We start from the raw sequence: 17,761 nt of genomic DNA on the forward strand, positions 1-17,761 counted from the left end.
CCGATCACAGATATCGGTTGCTGATTTTTCTTTTTTTTTTTGGAAGCCCAGATTTTTTTTTTTTTTTTTTTCTTCCTTCATTTACAGAATAAAATGACTGTTACACAATTCACAGTTTATTCCAAAGAGAAACCTTTATTACCAAAACAAGTGAAGGAAGGGCCAAAAAAATGAAAAAACTTATATCGGCCAATGATATTGATTGAAGGTGGATCGTTCTACCTCTTTTTAACCCTAATCTTTCTCTGACATTTCCTGAAATATTTATCTTGTTTTGCATCTTGTTAAAACTATAATCCTTTTTCTTTTTTAGATGACTCGTTGCCTCTGGCGTCGCTACGCCTCCTGGTGCCTCCTCTGCAGCTCATGGCAGCCTCCATGTGGCAAGTGTTAAGGAAACAGGAAGTTATGAAGTACTGGAAGGTGTCAGACTTTGTGTCGCTTGTAGTGGACATGGTCCCTGAGCTGCTGATGTGCAAACATAGGACTCATCTGACTTTAGGATTAAGAGTTCGGGTGAGTAGGTAGCTTAAACCTTTAATGCTTGATGCTACAATATAGGTGAGCTTTGTTGTTATAAAAGAAAGGATTTATTATTTTCTCCACAACAGTTTATAATTGAGTTGTGTCGAAATGAGCAGCCAAATGAGATGATCCTGTCTTACTTGGACAAGATGACATCAAATCATCCCACTGAGGTAAATATGGATGTTTCTGTTTCTCTGTAATTCAGGATTGCTGTAGTTAAAAACCTCTATTCCTCACGATGCAGGTAAGCGAACCAGATGAGTTGGTAAAAACAAACTTTGTCGAGTTGATTCAGGTTCTTCTTGAGGATCCTGAAGAAAGAAAGGACTTTTTCATGGTGAGAATCTATTCTAAAATCGCTTTTTTGTTACTGTAATGTAACACCCATTGACCCTTTATTATTAGAGTTTCCTTGCACACGATGTATATGTGTGCAAGAAAGATGATGCATCAATTGAAGATTGATTTATTTACTAAAGCAAATGATTGAAAAAAAAAAGCCTGAACTCAGGAAAAGCATTTTAAGGTTGTTGTTTTTTTAAAGGGGATCTTCCCTGAGAACTACGGTCCTCAGTACGACAGTGATTTGCAGACACTGTTTGCAGAGTTTCTCTGCCGACTTTCTCAGCTGTTGCCGGTTCCTGACCTTGAGCAGGTGAGAGATACATCATAATGTGTATCATTATAGACGCTTATGCTACAAATAGTTTTGAAATGACATAATATTAAACGTTGCTTTTCAAAGTCCAAAGTAATTGTCAGCAAATTTCCTGGGGGTGTTTTATTTTCCACATGATATACAAACTATTAGACTCTTTAACAATAGAGAACCTTTACAATTTAAATAATTCATGCAGCTGTCTACACACAGTTTCTTTTTTTTTTTTTTTTTGGTTTTGTTTTATATAGAAAAAATGTCTAATTTTTCTCATCTATTTTCCTCAGACTGTTTCCTGGCTCGGAGCTGATTGTTCTCTGTTGGAAGAATGTTTGCAGTTTGTTTCTGAGCCCAAAGACCTAAAAAACCTGCTACAACACCAGAAGAACATTGGACATTTAGACCAGCATGGTAGGTCTCTTCTTTAAAGCACATTTTTGTAAAATCTAGCAGCCAAATGTAAGTTTTTTTCTTTTCTTTTCTGTGTAGTTCCACCTGCTGGTATAGGTGATGGCATCTGTGCCTCTCTTTCTGCCCTTCCTGCACGGAGATCGGCAGAAACTGCTGGGCGAGATGACCTCATTGTGGACCCAGAGGTGGTAACAGTTTCTGATTACTCGGTGGTTGAAATAGACACGAGCTCCAACGTCGAGGTGCTGATGGAAGAAAACTGCTTTGAAGAAAATGAAGACTCGATCGGACTTTGCACGGTTGTGCTTTTGGAGGAGAAATCGAGCGAAGAGGCGTCTGAAAGAGACGCAGCAGAACTTCCGTCCTCCTCTCAACGTAAAGCTGCTGCAGGACCACACGACTGCCCCCACTGTGAGAAGAAATTTAAATTTGCCTCTTCGCTGCTGGCTCACAGCGTCATCCACACGGGGGAACGCCCCCACCGCTGCGATGACTGCGGCCGCTGCTTCTCCTTTAGGCAGTCCTTGGACCGGCACAGACAGACGCACAGAAAGGGCAGCGCTTTTATTCGTCCCGTCCGGGGAGAGACTTTACCGTCCCTAACAGGCGGCGTGAAGCACAGGCAGATACACACAGAACATGACGACTACTGCAACTTGAAATTTAGCTCCAAGCTAGCCCTCAGGAAGCAATTAAAGACTCCCTCTCATGATGGCAAACTCCAAGAGGAGAGACAAGACAATGAAAAAACGACAGATCCGGACGCTGTGAGATTGGAGGAGAGTGGTGACCCCTCCTCCTCTGAGTCTGTAGGAGAAAACTGCATCAACCCATCGAAGGTCCGCACAAGCGTTCGCAAGCGTAGACCCACCATGAAGGTCCAGGCGATGAACTTACAGAAGCACCTGATCACTAATGAAAGGAAGGAGATGAGCATGGAGAAGCCCTCAGCACCGAGGCCTTCACCTGTCATTAGGTAACAATAGACTCTCCTCAGACTGTGGCACACTTCAATTTTCTGTCACGTTTTTAGAAAACGGTCGGTGATCACTAGTGATCATTGTTTTCTTTGTTACAGTTCGGAGCACTCCTACGGGTCGCCTGTGGTCACAAAGCAAGGGGATGGAAGTAAGGATTTTTTTATTTTTTTTTATCACTAACAGATAATCAGTAGAGGTTTAAGACAAGATCTGATGAAACTGAAACAGAACAAATATGAAATGTTTCTGTAAAACTAATTTCCGTGGTTATTTTTCTTATTATTAGCCTGGATGAGGTGGGAGTAGCTTTGAGTTGCCATGTTGCTTAGTAAGACGTCACTTCAAGGACCTACTAACACTTTAAAGAATTAAGATTGGTTTCATGTTTTTCCTGCTATATCTCAATATATATATATCTCTGTTTTGGAGACTAATCTTTTAAAAAACAACCTCTTCATGTAATTTGTACTTAAAATATGCAGTTTTTGTTTGTCATCAGCAAAAGGTTTAAACAATGTATACAGAGTATTTGGTTTTTTTTTTTTAATGCAGTTATTGTTTTACTCTACTGGGATTTATGCTTTAGAAATTAACTTTTATCTTTTATTGACAACTAGTCCTTAATGGTTGACTGAAACCTTTACAATCCAAAGAGTTATTATGCCGTCAGTCCAGCTAAATAAAACATTTAGAGCTGCAGAAAACCTCCAGAAAATTAGTTTTCATTTAAAGAGAAAAAATAACATCATTCTATTTATTTTTAAGACAGAAAAACAATTTTTTTGTAATTAAGAAAGGAAAGATACATTTTTTTCCCATGGGATTTTAATGTTTATAAAATCGGTACTTTTAGGATTATTCTCTTGCACAAAGTCAAAGCAGTTAATCAACAAAAAAAGAAACAATTTGCATAAAAACTGCATTAATATATCTTTTAAAAAGGAGTTACTTACTATTACTACTACTTAATGTTTTAATAATTTTTAGCCAAAGTTAAGAAGGTCCAAAGAGCCACAGGTTGCAGTTCCCTGGTTTAGCCCATAAACTAGCAAGGAAAAACTAAATCAGTCCTTGTCTGTTTAAAATACTGCTCCTGATTTTGTTGAAGCAACAATAATAATCAATTAAAATATATAAAGAAACAACAAAAAAAGTATGGAAAATATGAAAAATTGGGAATACGAAGAGTGACTTCCAACAAGTTACTGTTTGTTGCCAACAATGCTACTGTTAGCCGCTAACAATGCTAAAATTAGCATCTGATTCTGAGCAGCTAGTGCTTAATAAACTTCCGTTATTTCTATTCAACCTTTTAAAATGTATATAAATACAAAAAGTAGAAATTAGGTTTTGTTTTTGCATGTTTATTAAAAAGCTTCTATATAGTTCAGAAAATCTCATATTCTAAGACAATAATTTTAAATGCTAAGATCTATGTTTGCATTTAGAATTAGCTTCATATTTAAACTGGTTGTTTTTTAAACCAGCAGGTTGTCCAGCAGACGCCCCAGTCGTCACTTTCTCCTGCGCTCAGTGCCCCTTCCAGCACTCAGAGGAAGAGCAGGTCCTGCAGCATGTTGACAAGGTTCACAGCACTGAAGCAGCAGACCCACAGGAACACTTGAGCTGTGCAGAATGTGGGAAGGTCTTCAGGTTCCTCTCCTTACTCAAAGCCCACCAGCGCGTTCACACAGGAGAGCAGCCGTTTTCATGCCCTCAGTGTGGGCGGCAGTTCTCCTTTAAACAGTCGCTGGAGAGGCACAAGCAAACACACTCCTCTGAAAGTAAGTCGTGTCTGATCTGCGGGGAGCTTTTCAAGTCGGCAGCAGAGCAAAGCAGGCACCAGAGCGTCCACCTAGAGGATGGGGACTACTGCTGCTCAGAGTGTGGTCAGACCTTCAGCGGGAAGGCAGCATTTGTGAAGCATCTTAAGAACCATGGAGTGGATGTTGGGGAGGTGGAGGAGTCTGAACGACACCTGAACCGGCACTTCCTTACCCACAAGGAGGAAAAACATCACAGGTGCAACTGTGGGAAGAGCTTTCCTCACCGGGCCGCTCTCACCGCTCACCAGCGGACACATCAAAGAGAACGGCCACACACATGCGCTCAGTGCGGTAAGGGCTTCCTCTATAAGGGTGGCTTATTGAGCCACATGAAGATCCACTCCGAGGAAATGCCCTTCATGTGCTCCTTCTGTGGCAAGAGCTTCAAGAGGGAGCGCAACATGAAGAAACACGAGCGATGCCACACGCGGGAAAACGTCTTCCGCTGCTCACAGTGCGACAAAAGCTTCGTGTACAAGGCCACCTTGATCCGACACGAGCTGACGCACTCGGGCGAGAGACCTTACCTTTGCTCCGACTGCGGCAAGGGTTTCTTCTCGCATGCGGAGCTCTTAAAGCACGAGCGTTTCCACACGGGACACAAGCCATTCCAGTGTCCTCACTGTGGGAAGAAGTTCACCCAGTCCTGCTACCTGACCATCCATCTCCGCTACCACACGGGGGCACGGCCATATTCCTGCTCCGAGTGCGACAAGAGCTTCCTGAGTGCCAACCGGCTAAAGAGACACCAGCGGACACATACGGGGGAAAAGCCCTATCTGTGTGTAGAATGTGGGAAGGGATTCAGGCAGTCCTATCACCTTAAAACACATCTGCGGACACATCTGTCATGAAAATTGGTGATTAAGACTGCAAATTATAAACATACAAAACAACTTACTGGTATTGATGGTAAATATATTCAAATGTGTTACACCTTACTGAGTTATTTAAAGATACAAACCAATGCTAGGTCTTGGTACCCCAAAGCAGAGCAAACTCTTTACTTTTTACACTCCAACTTCTGATTTGAGTACTTAAGTTGGTAAAGCTAAATATAGCTAATGATCCACTTGCAAAGCTAATACATCCGCAGTAAAAATTTAAGTTATTTAGGCAACAATACTTCAGGCAGAATTAATATATTCTAAAGGATATTAATGGTGAATATTCAAAGAAATACAAGTTTAAACTTCATCTGATAAGATGTAACCAATTACAGGAGGCTCTAAATTTTGTGTTCTGGAGAGGCAACCTGTGGTCCCATTTCTGCTGAGCTGTTTCTTTTCATTTTATCAAACAAAACAAATATGTTTACTACCGTAATTAAATTTCACAGCAGCGTGTACCAAATTTAATCAGAATCAGAACATGAACAGTTTCTTGCTGCAGATCTCTTCTTGTTTTCGACATGGCGGCCATTATTGATTTGTAGGACGGAAACTTTTTTGCTTTGTTTTCCAAACAAAACCTCTGTATTTACAGGATACTTAAGAAATGTTTGAGATAATGTTCAGTTCACTCCCTCTGGTTTCAGGTAGAACTTGGGTTGTTTTGCAATGAAAGATCTATTTTACACACTATGCCGATGACACCGTCATGTTTGTTGCTGAAGATCTCACTCTTTAATATCCAAAACTGCATTTGAATTTACTAAACTCTTTAAATTTCTAAAGTTAAATTCTTCCCAAAGATGCTTTATTTTGCGTTCTATCCAACAAAAAGCTGTTTCTTACATCGCTACCAATGCTCCTCGTTATTACAGCACTTATGCTAGCAAATAATGCTAATCAGTTATTACAAGTTCTTTATTAAAAAAAAATAAAATAAAAAATAGATCAGAAATGTGCAACTAAAAAGTAACAAAAATCTGGAAATAAGTTTTTATTTGAGTGTAAGCAAGTTTCACATAAAAAAATAAAACGGGGTACAAGAATGGGCTTTAACCATGTTGAGTTTTCTTTTACAGAAACATGAACATTAGCTTAATTGAGTGTTTTAGTGTTGCATGTGTGCAGAACCTGGATTTATATTGCAAATGTAATCAAATCAGTGTAGTTATATTGTGGAAACCTTCAAAGAAATCAACTAAGCTATAAGTAACTCTACTAATGAGCGACTTCCTCACTCTGGCTGATATGGGCGGGGCTAAGAGGACAGAGTAACAGCTGATTCACACAGCTACGAGGAGCGTGATTGGGCAGTGGTCGCTGCCCATCACCTTGTTGCGAATCTTGCTGTCGCACAAGCCGGGGAGCAGAGAAGACGACAGCAGGAAATAGTCCAGCCTCCAGCCGACGTTCTTAGATCGTGCGTTCATCATGTAGGTCCAGAAGGTGTAGGCATTGGCCTGCTCGGGGTACAGCTCACGGAAGCTGTCCACGAAGCCCGCCTCCAGCAGCTGGCTGAAGCCTTCGCGCTCCTCCGGGGTGAATCCCGCGTTCTTCTTGTTGCCCTTCGGGTTCTTCAGGTCGATCTCCTGGTGTGCCACGTTGAGATCTCCGCACAGAACCAGGGGCTTCTGGATGTCCAGCTCGCTGAGGTAAGCTCTGAAGTCGACATCCCAGGTTTTGCGGTAATCTAAGCGGACAAGGCCTCTGCTGGCGTTGGGGACGTAGGCCGTCACCAAATAGAAGTTTGGGAACTCGGCAGTAATGACACGCCCCTCCTTGTCATGCTCCTCTTTGCCTGGAGAATTAGAGACTTTTTTTTTTAGTCTAATGGAAACCTTTAGAAATCTGAATTACCAGTAAAAACCAGAAGTCTAAATTGTGCATTATTTCATCTCTCACCAATTCCATAGGTCACTTTCAGAGGTTCAGTCTTGCACAGCATGGCTACGCCACTGTATCCCTCCTTGTCATCGGACACAGCCCAGTACTTGTGGGGGTACTCTGGCATGGACGTGATCTCAGCAGGAAGGGCTTTCTCTGAGCACTTGGTTTCCTGGAGGCACAGGACGTCTGGGTTCTCCTCACGCACCCACTGGGAAACACAAACAGCTTTTTAGTTTGGAACCGAGGCGCCAATCGAGCGGCTGATTTTTACCGGAGACTCACATCCAGGCCATTCTTTTTCACCCACGCCCTGAGTCCATCCACGTTCCAGGAGGTGATCTTCATGTTGGCGCTTCGTCCGTCTTTGCTCGTCGTTTTATCAGGGGGATCATCGTACAAAATTGGAGCCTCGGGCTCCTTTGTTTTCTTGGCCTTCTTTGTAGAAGCTGAAGGGAGATCAACCAAATCAAAAAGATGTTAGTTAACTTTTTTTTGCTGTTTTAAAGAAATCTTTAGAGGAAAAAAATTATTTTTGAGTGTTTTCGTACCTGATCCGGTATCATTCTCTCCCTCTGCTGCCGCCTCCTCTGTGTTCTTTCCTCTCTTCATACTGGAGCTGGCTCTGTAAGCAAACACGCCTCGCACACACACAGCACGCACACACAGCAGCACCCTCGCCGCTGGAAAAAAAAAAAAAAAGACAATATTAGAGGCATTTAAAAGCAACTTTAAAAAAAAGCAAGAATATGTTTCACCACTAAAGTAATGATGCTCTGTTTCCATCAGAGTGAAATCATTGCATTAGGTGGCAATATCTACATTTCAACCTTAAAATTTGTCCAACTTCCAAACGACAGGAGCCAGAGCCCCAGTAGAACTGGTCCTGGCCTCTTTGCATTTTTAATATTTTTTAAAATAACTGTACGTTATCTTGATCTGTGTATGAAGGTAAGACATTTGCAGATGGAATAAGGTGATTTATGTTTAAAATAATAAACTTATTATTTCATTATCTTGTATTAAGGACCAAAATCGGCCATCCTTTTAGATTGGTTTTTACAGTGTAATACTATATCAGTTAAAAAAAAAATTCAAAAATGAGTAAAAACATTTGTTAAAATGAATGTATTTACCCTTAATCTGGGTAAGTAAATTAAATTATCTGCCAATGGAATTCGTATTTTTAATCTTGAAAATAATATAATTAGAAATTATGTACTTTGAATAAGAGAACTGTTATTTTTTTCTATTTTTAATTGTAAATTGTCTTATTCCATTGGCAAAGTGTCTCATCTGCTCAATTAAAGAAAAATAATTGATTTTAAAATTAATTTAGATTTTAATTTTTTGCAGTGTGTAATGTAACATTTAGAAATGACAGTAGGGCTGCAACAAATGATTATTTTGCAAATCGATTAATCTGTCGATTTTTTTTTTTCGATTAACAATCAGATAGCCAAAGGTTCCTCAAAGAAGATTTTTTTATTACATTAAACCAGCTGAAACTAAAATTCATCCACTTGAGGAGTTCTGGATAGAAAATACTGAGACAAAAACATTTTTTCATCTGAAACGCTAACTTTTATATATATATATTTTACAATTTTGGTACAATCACTGCTCTAAGAGGTTTGCTGAAGACATTTTAAGCTCTCTATACTTAAGTTAAAAATTACTAAATTACTTGATGGTAATTTCAATAATCCATTAATCCAATTAACTTTACTAGGATAGGATCACAGTTGTCTGTTAGATCAGATATTTGCAATCTTGGCTTTGCAGCTTTCTCAATAAACTAAACAATGCGTTATTTTCCTGTTTCTTATTTTTTATTTTGTTCTTTAGAACAACCACTATCCAGAAGCCCCTGCTCCTTTTTCTTCCTTTGTCACCTTCTCCTTCTTTGATGCAACAAGTAAATTTCTCCACTGTGAGATCAATAAAGTCAATCAATTAAATTTCCAATCAGTGAATGCAGCACACAAAAGCATCAAAAAGACTTGGATGTGCATTTAACTAAAAGATTTCCATGTTGAGCAATGTTGGTAAATGGAAAACTGATAATGGAATCTGCACTTTTAATTCCTTAAACCTGACCTCAAATTACAACCATATTAAATTGCATTAAATACAAAGAAAAATACAAATTTGCTGTTTTACTAAAATGTGGCAATAAATTCAGAAACCAATTAGGAAACAGCACCATGATGATGGGATGTTCCTACAGTAGATGTTTCTAATAGTTATGAACTGTGTGCGCATGCTCATTTCTCTAATGAACCTGCTGCACTATCCTGCAAATTGAAAAACCACAGATACCATAAACAGTCATAGTAATCTGTATTTTCACTCTGCTGCAAACCAACATCACATATCCTCTATTAAAGGTAAGGCTGTAATAAACAAAACGAAAAGTGATCCGCTATGCAGGTTTCTGCGAGTACCAACATGTGCTGAGGCTCTAACAAAGGCGGCCTGTGCTAATGAATGACAACATGTCGATCAGCGAGCAAAACAAGCTTCTCATCGAGCTAAACAAATGCAAATATATCCAAGAAATCTTCTCACTTTGGCGCGTTTTAGGTAAAGGATATGCAAATATAATCTTACTCGTACTTTCTTCACAGGATGCAGAGCCTGGACGAGCAGCAGACTTCAGTCACTCCCCCCAAACACAGAGAGAGAACCGGAAACAAAAAAATATGACCATGTGCTGCCTGCCTCCATAGCTGCCTTCCATGTGCCTGAAAATCTACACAAAAATTAAACACGTTCACCCCACGCACAATTAAATACAACCAATACATTTAACCTACTGATTCATAGTATTTAAATTTGTTTTCTAAAATGACTCCGTGATGTGACGGGATTTTTGATAAGGCAAATTTCCCAGCTCCGAATGTTAAAAGAGGTGGAAAGAAGAAAAGAAGAGCAGGGAAGAGGATTTGGGCCACTGAACAAAATAAAACAGGTTTTTTTTATATATATATTATTTCAGTTTAAGTTGGAGTCAGACTTCTGACTTTTTTTCACAGACTTCTGATTTTTTTCCTAAGAATTCTGACTTCAATCTCAGAATTCTGACTTTTTTCTCAGAATTCTGACTTTAATCTCAGAATTTTGGATCTTAATATAGATGGGCACCATGAAGGAAGAGATGTGGGAGCACTCAGCTTAATGGACAAAGATGTGAGTTGTTTGGGAGGGCCAGTAACACATTGGTGGAAAATAAAAGATTTAGGCGACTTTTTACGTGCTCGAGGGGTCCCTAGTGATGTCATTTCATTAAAAGAAGAGTAGAAGGTGATAAAAACAAGAGAGCTGTTTTAGTCTTTAAAAAGACATGGCTAAAGATTGATGCTAACATGTTTGCTAGCTGTCAGAATTCAGTCAGAATTCTGACTGTTGGCATATTATACTGAAATAAAAATTTAAAAATCAGTAAACCATTTTTATTTTTTCAGTGTATAAGGTACAAAAATCAGTATTCGATAGAATCATTCATGAGAGAAGGAAAATAAAAAAATAGAATTTGATGTAAAGTAATGTACTGTACACTCATGTACAGTAGGTGGCGCTATGCAGCTTAAAGTTGCTTGCGATCCGCCATATTAGAAAAGAAGAAGATGCCTCTGCGATGTGAGGGTTTTTTTGATAAGGCAAATTTCCCGGCTCCTAATGTTTGGGTCCTTCCATCTGTCTGTGGAGCAGCTCGGCTGCAGAAGCCAGGATGGAGCTCTAGTGAGGATAAATGTGGTCTAAGGGAGACGAAAAGAAACCGAATAACTCGGTAAATCTTTTCTGCTTTTACTTTTAATGAGATAAAATAATTTTCAGAAGACAGACGAGCTGCTGCCGCTTTGACCAAGGAAGTCGGTGTGTTTCTGTGAAGTCTACAGCTAGCATAAATTGGATAGATTTAACTTTATTTTGATTTATATTGTTTCCATCATGGTGTCTATAAATATATGTTAGTTTTTCCCTATTCTTTGTTTAATTTTAACAAGTTAAACGTATCAAAATTGGGTTCTCGTGATAATATGTATACCCTCATCCGTTTTTTTTTTGTTTTTTTTTAACTGCTTAACATTTACTGACACAAAATGTTTCAGACAAAAGAAAAAAATAAATAACGTGAAATATGAAATTGCAGAGTTTAAATTACTTTTTATCAAGGAGAATTAAAAGATTATGCAAACAAAAGGGAAGGAAAATTAAATAAAATTACTGAATAATTCAGTTTAATCTCAATTAAAAGCAATTAAATGAGTCAATGGAGGCTGTAGGGCTTAAAAACCTATTATCCCTTCTTTTCCTTCCAATTCTTATAACTGGTTTTATTAGTTATTAGCCCTAAGAGGCTTTTGAAGAGTAATTTTGAACTCAAAATTACTCTGCACCCATAATTCATCCAGGAGGTCATAGGAGAACACAGAAAACATTGAAGGTCTTACATGCGTTTAAAAAAAACACTGTTTATTGCTCAACAATAAAACAGAGACTTTGCATTAAAAGGCATCCATGGGGTTTATGCTTACAGTGCAATATTTTCCAGTTACAGCTGTTTTTGTCCCTGTTCTCTGTCTTTAGCTGCCATGACTGTTGTTATTGGATTTGAAGGAAGTGCCAACAAAATTGGCATCGGCATCATAAGGGATGGTGAAGTGCTGTCCAACCCGAGGCGGACCTACATTACACCGCCAGGCCAAGGTGAGCCGACTTAATCTCCTTTCCTTCCCTTGTCCACATTTGGAGGTTAAAAAAAGAAAATCAGACAGTACTTAATTCTTTCCAGGTTTCATGCCGAGTGACACAGCCAGGCATCATCGTGCAGTAATACTGACTGTCCTGAAGGAGGCGCTGGAGCAAGCAGGCCTGAAGCCTGCAGACATCGACTGCGTGGCGTACACTAAAGGTCATAAAAACCAGAGAGTCACTCAAAGAAGATGGTGATTTAGAAACGTTAAACATTTGTCGTCGTTTTGATTTAGATGGATATTTATGCAACAATTTAAGGAGGGGATGAAAAAAACAGGTGAACGTTTTATAGAGATATATGTTGTTCTAGCTCTTTGGGTGGGTTTGATTTCAGAGGCTGCGTCCTTCAAAGACCCAGTTTACCAGGACCGGATCCTTTTAGGTCTGTGAAAATGAGGAGACTGGAAGAGCTTCATCTGTGGAATCAAACAGGTCTAGCCTTCCGCAGCTTTCACCGCCTGCACGTTCTGTCGCCTAGCAACCTTGACAGTTGACACACAAAACAGAAAAAGAATGAATACCAAACTTCTCACTGCTCTTTCTTTTTATTTATTTACTTGTTTATTAAACATTTTAAAGGAGCTACAGCAGCAGTACTGTATCAGATTTATAGTCCCCACACTGCTGATATGTTGGAATTTGAGCTTAAATGAAAACCAAACACATTTACACAGAAACAGATAAAACCCTTAGATAAACCAAACATTACCGCCACATATCTGACTCAGTAACCATTAAAACAACTATTTTCATTCATTTCAGACGGAACTATTCACATAGTTGTATTATATTAACCTGCACTTACAATATTCACCACTGTTTGGCGCCATTTTCCTTTTTCCTCTGAGCACGGATCAGCCGGCTTGCTTGGACTCGCAGTGAATCATGGGATACCGAAGACTACTTAGGATACACCGGACCCATCCTTTAAAACGGGCAAAAAGAAGGCTGCATGTGTCGGTTGCATGACGAGGAGTCTTTCAATCCGAACAGACCTTGGCGGCGCGCTATGACTTAATCGGCCTTCGGAGGACGCAGCCCCTGAATTCGTACTCAGCATCTGAATGGTATATCAGCCTATTGATAAGCCCCTCCCCCTTCTTGCCCTGTCCTTCAGGCCCAGGTATGGGAGCCCCATTGGTAACTGTCGCCCTCGTAGCTCGGACAGTCGCTCAGCTGTGGGGGAAGCCCCTCCTGGGAGTCAACCACTGCATCGGCCACATCGAGATGGGCCGGCTCATCACCAAAGCCAACAACCCCACCGTGCTGTATGTCAGCGGCGGGAACACCCAGGTGAGTGTCTCTCTTTGCTGGTTCCTAGCTGCACGTCTGGAATTTTATTTCAATGATTTTACAGATCTGGAGAGTGTTGAAGGATTCTTATTTCCAAACTTAAAATACCTCTGATGTTCTTCACTTTGTGGTTGCAGGTTATCGCCTACTTGGAGCGGCGGTACAGAATATTCGGGGAGACAATTGACATCGCAGTGGGCAACTGTTTGGACCGGTTTGCCAGAGTTATCAAGGTTGGTTTTGGTTGACATCAGCTGGGCTGATTTTCCTAGTCATTCATGCTAACGCTCCATGGTGGATCCCCTCGTAGATTTCCAATGATCCCAGCCCAGGATACAACATCGAGCAGATGGCCAAAAAGTGAGTAGAAACGCATCCATCTGGTTTGTCACACCGTGAACCGCATGGAAACGATTCTGTGCTTTTTCTTCCAGAGGAACTCGTTATGTGCAGCTGCCGTACACAGTAAAGGGAATGGATGTTTCTTTTTCAGGGATTCTGTCCTTTATTGAGGTTAGTTGCTCGTCTCTGGGGCATTTCAGTTGGTTCTCACATTTTCTCACATCCAGATGTTTTTTTAAGTTGCTCTGGCTTTACTATGGTAGCTTAAATCAAGTTGATTGGCTTCAGAAAAACCAATTAAATTAATAATGAAGAGCAAAGAAACAGGATCCAAACCTTTGAAGGCTAAGTCCAGACCAATGTATGAATATGGAAAACAAAAATGAAAAGAGGAAAGAAGAATATGGAGGTTTTTATATCAATAGAAATTCTTGTTTAAAGCAAAGAACAATCCAGTTCAAAAAAACTTTGAAGAAAAAATTTTTTGTCCAAGATAATTTTTTGAACTTTTTTTTCTTCATTTTTTTATACGTTTTACATTTTATTAGTTAATTTATTCCATATATTTTTTTAATATTTTGTACAGATTAAAGTTTTAAAAAATGTATATATATGTTAAAATTTAGTTTTTAAACATTTTCATACAGATTTTATATTTTTAAATGTTTACATTTTCTCTTTTCTTTTTTCAGATTGATTTTTTTACGAATTGCGTTCTTTTCAAAATGTATCTTATTGATCAAATTGGGGCTAATAGATTTTGCCAAAAAATCACAATTGCGATTATTTTTAACTAAAATGGAGATTTTTACTTCACTAACCTTTCAGCTTGCGGATGTTTCACCTCCAGGCTTTCAGTTTTTGAGAGCTTGCTCACCCAGACTTCATTGTTGCAGGACTTTACTGTAATGTTTACCTGAAAAAGTCTTTACTTTTACTCCCATGCATGAATCTGCATGCTGGCTGCAACTCTCTCCACCTTTCTGAATGACGACAAACCTACTTCAAGCATTTTGCCACCAAACAAAAGGGCTGGAGCGTGAAAATTAGTGCCACACTGTTGTTAAACACAGTGTTATTAAAAATGTGTGTCTCTGTGATTTAAAAATAGTGTTTTGTTAAATTGTGATTGTTTTGCAAATGCAGTTTGTGAGCTTTCCTCCACAGTGGAAACATGTTTTTATTAGTCTGCATAAATGTAAGCAACAACATTCTAGAACAGAAGTGAAGAGATCAGGATCTGTGGAAACGCAATCCATAAAACTTAATTTGAAAAACTAAAAATTAGAAAATATATCTGTACAGTAAAAGAATAAAAATGATTTGAAATGATAAAATATGTTAAATTACATTTTGAAAAGAATGAACTAAAACAACTTTGAAATGAAGCAATCTGTAAAACAAAATGTTTTGGAAAAAAAATTTGAAAAGATTCAAATGTAAATAAAAATAATTTGGAAAAACAGATTATTTGAAACAAAAGTTTAGGGGGAAAAAAGGAAAGTTTTTTTTAGTGTGTCATTTTTGGATTGCTTAATATTTATTTATTTTTCTAATTTCAATTTACCAAATGTCTTATTTGCAACAATAATTGAACAAATTAACTCCATACTAATCAATCAGCCAATCTGATCTGAATGCCTGAACAAAGTGATCCGATCAAAGAAGGAACCAACGGGCTAATAGTGACTAACGTAAACTCTTTAAAAGACTATTAGAAAAGAATATTATTTATTATGTATTTAATCAAGATTGTCTGAAAGAAAAAATGCCCAAAGAAAAACAATCCTGTTAACATTTTCCCACAGAAACCATGGAAACAGGTCCTCCGATCATTTGAGACATTAAATCGGAAAATCAACAATGGAAACGCAATATCCCAATAATGGAGCATGATGGTGGCAGTATCATGCTGTGGTTATGCTGTTTTTCAGCACAAAACAAGAAGCTGATGAGGGTTGATTAGAATAAACAAGGTTGATAATGAATACAGACTAATCCAGATGTGTTAATATGAATGCTGGCGGGTAGAGTTTTAGACGAGGAAAGCTTGTGGAGATTCAAGCTTCTACTGAGCTTTTGTTTTTCTATTGCTCAGCACAACTCGGTATGAGGCTCCACTTTGTGTTGCTCTGTCCCATAAAATACAGCTTTCAGAGATAGGAAGGAGGATGTGAGGAAAGGAATGAAGGGTAGAAGGAAGGAAAGAAGTTTTTCCCTTTACCCAGACCTGATAAATGCATTTATTTATTTAAACTAACTACTGTAAGAACAGCAAACTAAGAGTCAGATAAGCTGAGTGATAACCGAGAAGAACAAAATGACATGAAAATTAAAACAAATTTTGTCCCTGAAACCTTTCTTTCGCCTTGCGGCTGCTCCATATTTCTTAATGAAGTTGATGTTAAACCGCAAAAAGATCAGAGTTTTTTTAGCAGATGAATTGCCAATGTGCTTATAAACAGTTTAGGATGTCAGTCAGTTCCTAACAGCTCCCTTATTCATCATGTGACTGACTTGAAAACATACACACATTGGCACATCACTCCGGCGCATCACTAGCAGGAAGCCTGTTTGCAACTGTTTGGTCTCACGAGTCTAATATCTGTTTTCTGCTGACAGGAAGCTGCTCATAAAATGCTGGCCTCCGGTCAGTGCACAGCAGAGGACCTGTGCTTCTCCCTGCAGGTACTCTGACCGGCTGGTGTCGCTCCTTACTTAGTCTGTTAGTGATCAAATATGAGGATATTTCCTTTCATATCAGACGGTGACCTGCAGCACCTCCCTCTAACTCTGCAGGAGACTGTGTTCGCCATGCTGGTGGAGACCACAGAGAGGGCCATGGCGCACTGTGGCTCCCAGGAGGTCCTCATTGTTGGGGGGGTTGGCTGTAAGTACACAGCTTTCTGCTGAACATCAATATATTCCACTTTAATTTCTTTGAAGTTTGACTAAAAGCGAACAGAATTAGAATTGGACTGAGGTCTTACCCCCAGATTTCACAGACTCCGTCAGTAATAATGGATTGGTAACTACAAATTAGAGCATAATTCTTAGAAATTCTCCAAAACTAAGACGGTTTAAATAAATTATTGGATGGAAGCTACCAGTATTTCAACATACCAGGAAGCAGATTTCTCATCTCCATCAAAATATTTATTTTATACCAAGAGGCTTAAAAGTTTCATCCAATCCACTCAAAACGCCCAAAAGCGCCTCTGACAACTTTAACAGTGGAAGAGGCTGTAGGCTTTGCTTTGTGCAGGCAGCCTTAGAACACAGCAGGGCAGTGATGGAGGATGTGGGATTTCAGGGTTAAAGCCTAGTTAAGTACCTAGTTTACTACATAGGCCGCCAACATTTTCATTTTAAAATGCTTGTCACATTTATCAGTAAACCAAGAGTTATTGAAAGAAAATATTCTGTTGATAGTCAATTTAAACACCGTGTTTTATTTAATACAAATTCGGTCAGGAATGAGGGGTTTTAAAACCAAAACAAATGATTGCTATACTTGTTCCATTTGGACGGGTTTGTATTGAGATTTTTCTGAAAGCCTTATTCAAACCATTTTCATCATAACTCCACAGGTAACCTACGTCTGCAGGAGATGATGGGGGTGATGTGCAAGGAGAGAGGAGCCAAGCTGTTTGCCACAGATGAGCGGTAAATGTAACACAGACATGGCATTCGTCATTTCCTTCATCATATTCCCAACATGGTTTCAGTTAGCTTGCTTATATGTAACCAAAAGCAGATATGAACCACACTGTCTGGAGCTGTTGCTAAATTCTCCTTTAAACCTCCTGTTTCCCAGGTTCTGCATAGACAACGGAGCGATGATCGCTCAGGCGGGCTGGGAGATGTTCCGGACGGGTCAGGTCACAGAGCTGGAGGACTCCTGGATCACTCAGAGGTAACCTCAGCGGTTGATGGTCAGACTTTATTTCTGTTGGCCAAATATCCACCTGATGTTGGTGTGTTGATGGCTGCTGCAGGTACAGAACTGATGAGGTGGAGGTGACCTGGAGAGACTGAGTGGACGATTCTGGAAGAACTATTTTGTTTACTCTGCTTCAAAAGGACTAATGTTCTATATTTTTGTAAACCTTAAATTGAATCCTGAAAATCTGTTTAAATAAAAAAACAACTCCAACTTTCAAAGTTTATTTCTTTTTATTAAGCAAT

The 17,761-nt window shown here is 39.1% G+C and overlaps 3 protein-coding genes across 6 annotated transcripts in view; 2 read left to right on the top strand and 1 right to left on the bottom strand.

Annotated features, from left to right (window-relative positions):
• The window catches only part of LOC107098067 (zinc finger protein 599-like), a 7,684-nt gene extending 1,445 nt beyond the window's left edge, over positions 1–6,239 (top strand). The window contains exons 2-9 of one of the 2 annotated variants that reach the window (XM_015395504.1): positions 314–516; positions 612–698; positions 773–865; positions 1,073–1,183; positions 1,474–1,597; positions 1,676–2,573; positions 2,676–2,725; positions 4,065–6,239. In XM_015395504.1, coding sequence (XP_015250990.1) covers positions 314–516; positions 612–698; positions 773–865; positions 1,073–1,183; positions 1,474–1,597; positions 1,676–2,573; positions 2,676–2,725; positions 4,065–5,257 — 2,759 coding nt within the window. In that variant the 3' untranslated portion in view covers positions 5,258–6,239. The remainder of the gene's footprint in view (positions 1–313; positions 517–611; positions 699–772; positions 866–1,072; positions 1,184–1,473; positions 1,598–1,675; positions 2,574–2,675; positions 2,726–4,064) is intronic. The other variant, XM_015395505.1, reaches the window with a different exon arrangement.
• Positions 6,240–6,274: 35 nt separating this feature from the next.
• Positions 6,275–9,917, bottom strand: apex1 (APEX nuclease (multifunctional DNA repair enzyme) 1). Of its 2 annotated transcripts, none has more exons than XM_015395510.1 (5): positions 9,791–9,917; positions 7,729–7,860; positions 7,463–7,626; positions 7,196–7,388; positions 6,275–7,091 (listed from the first exon to the last, which is right to left on the bottom strand). In XM_015395510.1, the coding sequence occupies exons 2-5, from the start codon at positions 7,787–7,789 to the stop codon at positions 6,577–6,579; spliced, it is 933 nt and encodes a 310-aa protein (XP_015250996.1). In that variant the 5' UTR covers positions 7,790–7,860; positions 9,791–9,917; the 3' UTR covers positions 6,275–6,576. The 2 variants fall into 2 exon arrangements, with proteins under 2 accessions (XP_015250996.1, XP_015250997.1); XM_015395511.1 differs by having other exon boundaries at positions 9,797–9,901.
• Positions 9,918–10,843: 926 nt separating this feature from the next.
• Positions 10,844–17,733, top strand: osgep (O-sialoglycoprotein endopeptidase). 2 transcript variants are annotated; one of them, XM_015395509.1, is made up of 12 exons: positions 10,844–10,970; positions 11,771–11,890; positions 11,976–12,095; positions 13,056–13,231; positions 13,369–13,464; positions 13,542–13,591; positions 13,666–13,744; positions 16,196–16,261; positions 16,373–16,463; positions 17,164–17,239; positions 17,391–17,489; positions 17,572–17,733. In XM_015395509.1, exons 2-12 carry the CDS (start codon positions 11,776–11,778, stop codon positions 17,609–17,611), a joined length of 1,008 nt encoding a protein of 335 aa, XP_015250995.1. In that variant the 5' UTR covers positions 10,844–10,970; positions 11,771–11,775; the 3' UTR covers positions 17,612–17,733. The 2 variants fall into 2 exon arrangements, with proteins under 2 accessions (XP_015250995.1, XP_015250994.1); XM_015395508.1 differs by having other exon boundaries at positions 10,870–11,056; positions 17,572–17,659.
• Positions 17,734–17,761: the final 28 nt, after the last annotated feature.

The sequence above is a fragment of the Cyprinodon variegatus genome, unplaced genomic scaffold (assembly GCF_000732505.1).
Source record: "Cyprinodon variegatus isolate N-32 unplaced genomic scaffold, C_variegatus-1.0 Scaffold744, whole genome shotgun sequence".
In the NCBI taxonomy this organism is placed as follows: domain Eukaryota; kingdom Metazoa; phylum Chordata; class Actinopteri; order Cyprinodontiformes; family Cyprinodontidae; genus Cyprinodon; species Cyprinodon variegatus.